Genomic DNA, 10,393 nt, shown 5'->3' with positions numbered 1-10,393 from the left:
TGTCGGCCATTGTGCATTCGCCACATCCACTCCCACCAAACCTCGGCGTGTTTTGCTAACAAAGGGGATAATTACGGGTCACGTCTTCGATCTGTTAGGATGAAACACGCTGCAGCGGAGTCATAGTACAGGGACATGTAGCAAACTGTATCGAATGTGATGCGCTCAAAACAATCAACAATATTCGGTCGCAGTACAGTATCGTCTTAATCCTCATTACAGACAGCAGCAGGAGAGGAGAGTAGTGCATGACTAACAACCAAATTGGGGACACTGTTGCAGCAGGATCACGCATTCAACACGTATCCGTCCAACTTACAGTAAACATTGCAACCCCACTGGCATTACTTGCTGGACGGATGTGGAGAGGCTTATTCAAAAGAACTGCGTGCCTCAAAACGGACAGCTACAGTACATGAATTAAAGAAAATTGAGGTCCGTTATTGGCAGCCCAATCAAAGGCATACCTGAGTCACCAAAAAGCTATTTACACCTTCGATCGGGGAGTCTCTATTCGTATGCTCGAAGTCGAATACACATTTGAAAACTGAAGGTGGAACGAACTGCTTCCTGTGCGGACTAGTCTAAGCTTCGTTCCTGACTTCTGCAGATCAAGGTAGTTGATAAATCTGGAATAGGCAATGGAGCAGCCGCAATGATATTCCAGTGTAAACTTCCGAGGATGGAGTGGAACTATACAAACCATCTATGGAGGGGAAATGACTTCGCCTGTTGATTATTCTGCCCTGACAAGGCAGTGGTTCCCGTCTGGTGCCAACTCAAAACCCAGGTTCGGTAAGGTCTATAGAGGTGACTGCGCCCAACTACATTACGGAAGCCATAGCAACATGCTGACACATTACTGGGAAACGTAAGTTACCACTGTCAGATAGGCCTACCAAGCAATTTAAAAAAAAATAAGACAAAAAGGACAGCTAGATTTCAAAAATAGGTTCCGAAACAAAGCACAACACAGGAGCTTTCTCAGACCTTTCCACTGGATCGGAAACAGCGTCCGTATTTACCTAGCCAAGTCCCCTAGCCTTTACATTCTGCCTAACGATTAAGATAAAAATGAAACACAGAAGTGCATAACAGACCGGCATCTTATCACAAAAGGACCCCTCGTAGTACATCCCAGGACTGAGGTGCGGCAGTGAAGCATCAGTGCCAACACTGATGTTGCTGTCTTTGATGATGATAATGATGATGAGGTGCGAGTTAGGAGCAAAGGTATGGTTGTGAAAAATCATTTGAGGTCATAGTGACCTGATAACTAATTTGGGACCTCGCAAAGCTGCAACGATAGATGGAGCGAGATGGCTCCGTCGTAGAGCCCGGGTATACTAACCCGAACGCTGCATTTCGACTTCGGTCTGACAGAATACCAGCCCTCGGATGGCATGACAGCTGGGTACCGAGAGGGTGTTGCAGCTGAACGGTTATATTATTATTATAAAACTGCGATTGCCGAATAAGGCCAACCTTGTTTTCACACAAATGCGCACAAAAATATTTCCTGGGATGAACTCAAATTCACATTCGCCAAAGAATACCAATGCCACAAGATTGGTCCATCCCAAAAAAATATAAGGCAGTCGATTTTTTTTGTACAAGCCGCTGTATTACATTAACCGGAACTTTTGTTCACATGGGCAGTCACATGTCTGAAAATTCATCATCACACTCTCGGATATACAAAACGTTGTTGCACCGGATAAGAACTTCGCCTAGACTACCAGTGTGGCAGTTGTCTATGTATTCATCTGTGCTGTGAAGCTGCAGGTTCATATAACGATCGACGGATACAAGGTATCCTTTATACTCCATTCCCCATTTCAATTTTACGATGACTTGTTTTCCTGTAATGCTGCTCAGGAACGGCTTTGGGTTGATAACAGCAACATCCATTTTCGCTTCAGTAGGCCGATTGACCAAAAACCGTCGAAATGCACAGAATCCGCTAAAAAACAAAGTAACAAATAACGAAAATCTCTATGTTCAGGAACTGAAAACTGATCGACAACGGTACAAAAGCCTTCCTGAGTAAACATTTTGGAAATTTATTGGTGTTTTTCAAACGTCCGCACAGAAAACTCGACAGTGCGCTTAACTGAACAGCTGAAATTTTCAGGACATTGTTATTGCCTATGAAGCCAGAGTGCTTAGGTGAATCGTGGAATTCTCTCATAGCGCCCACTATTAACCTCCACAAAAAAATTGAGCTGCAACAACGACTGACAGCTAACTCAGCGTGGAAAACAGCAATTGCTTCGTTGTCATCATCATCCAGCTGCCATGCCACCCGAAAGAAGCATGGGGGCTGAGATACTGTTAGGTTGCCGAAGCCTAGACAGGGGAAGTCGAAAGGCAGAGGGCGCCGAATGATTGCTACAGCTGAATGTTCTGTAACTGTATATCCAGGAAAACGACCCTAAACTTTATGGGTTCAAAGGGAATAACAGGTACACCTGCGCATTCTCCACTATGGAGATGATAACTATACCGATCGACAGGGTTTTCGTCAGGGGTTAGTTGAACATCAGGGTCTTGAAGACCTTCCAAGGTTCGTCTCATTACTTCACCGATCACGAAATTAGATAGAAATGGATAGAGCGGGTATCCCTGACGGACACCGTGTACGGAAGCCTTTGGAGAGCTCTCCAGATAATTCACACGTTCAAAAGTCTGAGAATACAAAGAACTTATCATATTCACAAACTTCCAGGGCAATCCTTGATTGGTAGGCGTGTCAAGAACAGATCGGCCAACCGAGTCGAATGCGCCTTGGAAATCCAGTAGTATTGAAATTGTGGATCGTTTGTACCTATGGTGTGGAGATTTGGTCAACGCTATCCCCACCCGGACGGAATCCTGCCTGCTGCTCTCGAGTCAGTGTTCCACAAGTCAACATAAGGCGACGAAGCACAGGTGACGCCAACGGTTATGGGTTCCAGATGAGTGGCAGTTGGTGGACAAGATAGATGTTGTTGGAAGTATTCGGTCTAGCGGTCCAGGCGTTCTTTTTTATTCAAGATAGCCTGCTTGTTTCTGTGTGCTGGGTAGTCTCCAGCATTGTTTCCTCACACTTGAACCAGGAAATACATAGCTGACTGCAGTCACCGTACATAGATCGAATCAAAATAGAGTACGCCACGCGGTAGTTAAGTGGATCGACAGGTAAGAAGGGTGGTAGATAAGATAGCCGTTTTCATGGGTTTGACGAATGTGAAATACAAAAAGGGATGTATGTGGAAATCTAGATGTCCAGATCCTTAAAATATTTTTCGGAAGGAAGGGTCTGTATTATTAGGGAATACTACTGGATGAGGCGTGGTTTTGATATGCCAACAGCGGTTGATGGCAATCCGTAAAAAGAACTACATCACGCTTTTAAATCGTTAACATAGAGCAGCACTGAGCAACTGGCAGAGAGAACAGAGGTCGATACAATAAGGCGTGGTCTTAGGATAAATCCTTAAGGAACTTCAATGCATGCCTCGAGCGGAGAGGAGGGAGATTCACAATCAAGCCTGGGAGGCTCGTTTGGTGAAGGCTGATAACAAGTGGGAGAGAGGGGCACTACTACTTGAGAGTTTGCAAGGTCGAATAAGCACCATATCACCCGGCAGAATCACACCTGTACGTCTTGGAGACACATGTGACAGTGACAAATCCCGAGAGATGCTGTCTACCTCAGACTCAGAGCTGCCGACTGTCGGAGCGTATGCTGATACATCAAGAGTGAACCAGTAGACCAAACCGCTCAAAGGCGACCACTAACTGGAGTCACCCAGTAAAGCGCACTTAGTCCTGGGGCTAAGCAAAACTCCCACACTGTAGACACCACAATTCACTGCATCAGGATCACCGGATTCCGCAAGAAAAAGAGCGAGAAATCTGGGTTCGTCCCGAGCAAAACAGCCGTTTTCCAATAGTGTCGCTATGAATCCGCTGGAACCAACCGGCACAAGCTATGGTCCCGAGAAAACGTTTGTCGAAGTCCTGAAGACATCTCAATTCAGCTGCTCGCTCTTTGGTGGGGATCCGTCGGTGTCCTCTTGGTGTGCTGGACATTTGGAGGGTTGAATCCTGTGAAGCCGCTGACAACTTTGAAGGTCCCTGTTAGGACCCGCCACTCCGGGAAAGAGAGGTATAGCGCAACTAGCCATTCCGAAAAACTACGACCTCTTATCCCAATGATCCTCCGGCTGCCGTTTTTCGCACACATCCCGAACCGGCAACACTCCTACTCCGAGATGGGAATCAAGCCTGCAGTATTCCGGGTGATGACGAACGAGTTTTCAAAAGCGCAGTAATGCTGGTTTCCTCTACTCCACCTCTCCCAAGAGTTAATAGAAATTCGCCCACATTTGCTGTGCTGAACAAGCACTACCTGTCAACGCACTGTAAAAGGATGTCGATGCCGCAGAACGATGGTCAGTGGACTGGCACATTCACCTGGATGATGAAAGGTGCCCACATGTCAAGAATCTGCAACCGTCTTCAAATTGCATGGCCAGAATGGTCCAAAGGACGCTAGGAGGCTAGCTAAGACATTAGGTATCTGGCTTTTGCCAAGCACCTCCTCGGCCACCCAGAATAACCCGCCCAAAAGGCATTCGTTGTATGATTTAGCTGCCGCAGAACGATGGTCAGTGGACTGGCACATTCACCTGGATGATGAAAGGTGCCCACATGTCAAGAATCTGCAACCGTCTTCAAATTGCATGGCCAGAATGGTCCAAAGGACGCTAGGAGGCTAGCTAAGACATTAGGTATCTGGCTTTTGCCAAGCACCTCCTCGGCCACCAAGAATAACCCGCCCAAAAGGCATTCGTTGTTAGGATGATTTAGCGCACCTTACATGTATTACTCGCACCTATTGAACCTATACCGAACCGCTTCCTGAATACTCCAGCCAAGTTTTCCGCTCAGGATGCAAAAAGGACGTAGCGTGTCCAACGAGCTGTCATGAAGACCGCTGCCGGTAACAAATCCATTGATTGTGAAACGTGTTTGAAGGCTATGGTCACTACCTGGCTTTAGCAAGGTGTGGCCGGTAAACTACTAACCGTTCACTCTACCAATGCACAGTATTGTAGTGTCTGTCAGTTTGATTGATTCATATGTAAGTATTGGTGATGTACAACCTTGCTTACTGGGCTTTGGCTCATGAGCTTTGTTTCTGTTTTCCATCCATAGAAATTGTCGTGAACACCTGTCTTCGGAGAATCACTGTCCCCTGGTGCTTCCATAGCGTGCATATTACAGTATGGGCCTTTCCAAAATCAAAGCGCGCACTCTCATCAGACAACTTTCTCATTTCGGGATGGCGCGCGGAAATGCCCTCTTCCGACTGAGAGATATGAAAAACTCGACCTCAAAAGCTTGAGTAAAGCTTCCATCTTGTATATCAATCCGGTGAGTCCGTGATCTAAATTCAGTTCTGACTAACTCGAATCCGCCATAACCTCATCCGGCTTCCTATCGCGTCCAAAAAGGCTAGGTATCATGATGGAAATCATTGAGGACATATGAAAGAATGGCTGGTACTAACCCAAACCGGCCGGGTAAGGAAAGCGCCATTTTCCATAAGCTTTTGCGGAACGAACAGGCCTTCCTTTGAGGTATCCTACAGCATCGTCCGCAACATTGTGAAACGACAAAGAGGTTTCTCCAATAAACAAATAAAAATGAGTGAGTCACTCTGACAGATAAACAGAAACCAGGTAAAAACACGCAGAAAATCCCCACGAGGGGAAAACGAAACCAACTTCGAATGTGCCGCCGCAAGGTCTATCCGCTCAGTAACAGAAATCAAGAAGGGACCAGAGCGATAGGACCATCGTGATCCTTCTGACCACTGTACATTAGTACTTTCTTTGTAACTTATCATTACTCAAATTGTACCACTTTCTATCTCTCACTAAAATCTCAGCTTATTCCTCTTCTCTTCATACCGAATAATTTTTGTTTAAATGAAAGCAAAAGCAATATGACACAATACAAATTCTGTACCTCGTGAAAGGCGTGTTCCCTTCTTGCTGTATCGAGTTATGCTGTCAGTGAATTAACGACCGGTGATCTACCTTTCAGAGTACGACGGGATGGAAAGTATCTAGGACCATATTAACGATGATCCCAGGAAGGAGATCAATTTGGATTTATTGTGGTGGTAATACCTAACTGTACCAACAAACTGTGAGCTGTATAATCTCGCCTATTTTTACTCACTTGATTTAACTACTTTGAACTGGTATTTGCTAGGGTTATCCACTACAGGACAGGTGGGTGAAAATCATCTAACATCACATCCACTGAACACGTGCATTATATGGCCGCAAGAAAAGAGATTCAAGCTCTCCGCGTTCTCTCACTGGGCAAGCGGTTCAATAGGCCCAAAAGGTCTCACGGATTCACGGATTACTACACAGGATCGAGGCTTTTGCCCAAGTTTCCCGGGTCGGTTTTGTTCTTGTCGGTCAGTGTCTGTCGTTCACCTGAATGGCACAAGTGAAAAAAGGGTGTAGCAATGCTCTTTATGTTCTCAGCGTGGGTCAGTATGCTTGCCAGCGCGAGGAGTCGCATAAATAAATGTCTAATGGTGCTTTAAACTGGGTTCTGGAAGGGGCGTGGACAACCGTCGGAGGAAAGTCATTCCACGCAGCTACTACACGAAATGAAAGAAAATTGCCTGCGAATGTGTGCGCTCTGAACTTGAAAATCTTCTCACCATGTCCCCGCCGTGTGTTTGCTTGGTCAGTGGTGAAAAACCTGTTTGCCAAGCTTTGTTCAAACAGGGCATGAGTAAGAATTAGGTCCCCTCGAAGGCGACGATGCTCCAGGGGAAAGAGATCAAGCATCGCGTGACGGGTATCTTAGTTCACGGACTTGAGGCCGGCAACCATTTTCTTAGCGGATCGCTGGACATGCACAATGAGCACGACGTCTTTCGTGTGTCCTGAGTAGACAACTTGGTTGGCGTGTTCCACCCACGTAAAGCTGTCACATAAACAACTTTAACCACCAGCAATTTTAAACGGTGATGGCAGTTCACTTAGCGTCTATCGAAGCGTTCTGTAGGATAGGGCTTCAAACGCCTTAGAAAAACCACAGAAGGTACCATCTCGCCTGCGTTTGGTCAGGAGATTGGTTTGATCAAAGGCTGCTTTTGCGAGGTTGCTGTGACTATTGGGTCCAGGGTGCCTTGTGTCATGCTAGTATATGTTGTTATATTATGCTGTCAATCTTTTACAGGGATTCGCGTGGAGATGAACAACTGGCATATTTCAGGGGCTTTCAGCGCGATTGCCCCTTCTTGTTTCCCGAAAATACGTTTTAACCTTGCATCCCACTTCAAAGTACTCAAGTGAGGGTTATCCCTGAACAGTTGTCGCGACGGTGACCGAATATTCGGAGGGCATATAAATTACTGAAATGTCTGTGGCGTAGCCGATCCTTGAAAGGAATGACGTGATTTCTCGTCCTTCTGAAATGGGCACCTTGGCTTCAATTACCACATGATAATTGCGAGTGAGGACGAAAGTTGAGTTCGAAGGGTGCTAACCAAACATAATACCGTTGGGGCTAGAGAGCGCGAGTGTAATTCACAGGAGATGATAGTTTCTACGAGGTTGAGGTCGAACCACAGCAGGTGACTGTCACAGAACATCACTTCATCATCGTTTCTCTGAAGCTGCCCACTTGAGAGCACAGAGGCAACACCGATTATCCTCTGACAATTTGTGCAAAGTAAGGAGAATTTGTAAAGTTTATCCTTCCGTTTGATTGGGCCTCCAATTAATTTTACAACTGCACCTACAATCTCCGTTTTGTTTTGCCTGCCTCACAATCACGCGTCAACATCGTGCTTATCAATAGGAACTTTGGCCACCAACAGGTTCCGTGAACTAGTGAAAGGCACAGTGTGATATCACCTTGTCATTTTCCACGGATCACTAAAAGTATATGAGGATAGAACTAGGTCAACCGACGCACAACACAGTCTACACCGCCTCGCGCGCGCATGAAGCATGGAGCCAGCCAAACTCCGTAAGTTTACCGACAAGTTAAGGACGCGTGTAGCAGCTATATCTGCGGAGAAAATACCTTCTCACCGTCCGGACCTTCACAAACTATATGTTCTTCATTTGACTTGATCTACATTTCACACCGCATTTCTTTTTATACGCACTGTAACTCATCACGTTAAGCCGTTGTCAACCACAATAAAACCGATACATAAACCTCCTGAATTATATCATGGCGATCAACATCCGCGTACCTATAACCTCGGTGCCTTCCACGATTTCAAGGACAAATACACATACTCGAGTCTTTCGCCTACTCCTCCGAGGTCAGGTTTCTTCTTGTTGTTCACTGGCTTCTGTTCACCTAAAAGACACAAGGGAAAAAGCTGTAGCACTGTCCTTTATGTTCTCAACGTGGAGCAGTATTCGTGCCAGCAAGGGCTCAACAAAAAATCATGTAAAAGTGTTTAAAGCTGGACAATAGATGCGGCGGGAAAAACCGTCGGAAGGTCATTCCACACGCCAACTATCAGAAATGAAGGAAAAATCGCGTAACAGGACTGCGTGCTCCGAGCTTGAAAATCTTCTTACCATGTCCCCGGTGTTGAGGTCGGTCATTCCACACGCCAACTATCAGAAATGAAGGAAAAATCGCGTAACAGGACTGCGTGCTCCGAGCTTGAAAATCTTCTTACCATGTCCCCGCCGTGTGTTGAGGTCAACGGTGAAAAAATGTTGGACGAGCCTTCATCAGATAGGATGTAAGTATTAGGTATTCTCGAATGCGACGATGCCACAGGGGAAACAAACCAAGCGCTGAGAGAAGCATTCCATAAGGCTGGCGAACATTTTCTTAGCAGCTCGTTGGGCACGCTCAACTAGGGTTGCGTCTTTCCTGCACCCGGAGTAGATTGTTTGGTTGGAGCATTCAAGAACCGGTCCGCCGTAGGCCCTTTAAAGCGTCTGGAAGTTCATGTGTATGAACTGTACACAGAATACTAAAATGGATTGTAAGTGGACATGATGGTATAAATTTTACGTGTCCGTATGTCGATTTCCTTATGAAAGACTGCTTGATATCACCAAGGGAGCATTCAGGTTACGTTTACTGGCCCCAAAGTTCTCCACGTCAAATACTGAGGAATAACAGGATTTCTCAATCAGGCATGGGAGCTTTCCAGGTTGCTTAGTGTTACAGATGCACGCTGTGAGCTACTACATATGACACCAGCAGCTAAACAAACCCGGAAATTAATTACAAACCAAAAACTCTCACTTTAAATTGCTCACCTGGCTTAACGTTCCTTGAAAAATATGGCTTAAAGAGCTTAGCTTACGTACACGACCAGCTTGCTGCTCGGGGTCCGAGAGGGCTAGTCAAATGGTGTGATGCGGATTACGACAACCATAAAGGACTGCTGATGAAGCTAGCTCATGTGCACCAATAACAGCTACCCATTTGCCCAGCGTTGTTGCTTTCTTTGCCCGTTGTACTCACGTATCGCATAGTTGTCATTCGAGTAGTCTTTTGGTGCGTTTTTCGATGCTGCAAAAGATAGAAACCGGAAAGCTATCACGTTTTCAACTTACGTATCTGAAGTCGAATGCACACCCTGATGTGTCATACCAGTGCAACATTGAGGTTTAAAGCGTACCAAAATTTACGAATGATTAACTCGAACAAATTTAAACAACTCTGGAGGAGTTCGTCTGGGCATAACTGAAAAAATGCAACAATTCAACGCGGAACGGTTTCTGAACATTGCACATGCCAAGACCCAATAGTGTATTTGGTGGACTGTGGATGTGTTCGTTTAGAAATTTATCACTCTGCGGCCTTCATTCTTCGCGAGACTCGGGGGAGCCTTACGCGAATATATGAAGGATAATAATATAGAAACTGTGTGCTAAGTGGACGAGAAACGCAACAACGCTCTTTCGTTCAGTAAACGACTGTGCTACAAATGCAGAGTGTGGCCACGAAAACCTATAGGAGGTCCTAAACTTAGAAGAGAGCAGGATGAGCACCATTCTCAGTAGTATACAGGGCTTCCTGCGGAGTTTCAATGAAAATGGATCACCGTCGTGCGAAGTGCGCCAGTTTATGTCCAATGAATGTAGCAAGGGACGGCTAAGACTATCATCGGATACGTCCTCTAAGCCCGCTAAATGACTGATAGTTTTGTTTCATCGCGGCGGCTGATAATTCATCGGTTCTAGTGGTGCGTTACGAGTGTGATTGGGTATTAATTTTACAATCACTGGAAAGGCACTAGAACCACACGCATTGCCCCTGAGGTGAAGGGAGGGATCGCGTAATTCTGACGGTTTTCAGTCGTCATGAACGTTTGCCGTCGATT

At 45.9% G+C, this 10,393-nt stretch overlaps 1 protein-coding gene across 1 annotated transcript; it reads right to left on the bottom strand.

The window, feature by feature from the left end:
* Positions 1-1,659: 1,659 nt before the first annotated feature.
* On the bottom strand, positions 1,660-5,267 carry T265_00099 (hypothetical protein; the record flags this gene model as incomplete). The annotated part of the gene is made up of 6 exons (XM_009163756.1): positions 1,660-1,963; positions 2,250-2,434; positions 2,464-2,886; positions 3,618-3,730; positions 3,785-3,974; positions 5,163-5,267. 6 exons carry the CDS (start codon positions 5,265-5,267, stop codon positions 1,660-1,662), a joined length of 1,320 nt encoding a protein of 439 aa, XP_009162020.1.
* Between the last annotated feature and the right edge of the window lie 5,126 nt (positions 5,268-10,393).

This window comes from Opisthorchis viverrini (assembly GCF_000715545.1).
Source record: "Opisthorchis viverrini unplaced genomic scaffold opera_v5_1, whole genome shotgun sequence".
In the NCBI taxonomy this organism is placed as follows: Eukaryota; Metazoa; Platyhelminthes; class Trematoda; order Opisthorchiida; family Opisthorchiidae; genus Opisthorchis; species Opisthorchis viverrini.
Note: the sequence above shows the minus strand (reverse complement) of the source record. Positions and strands in the feature narration are given on the sequence as shown.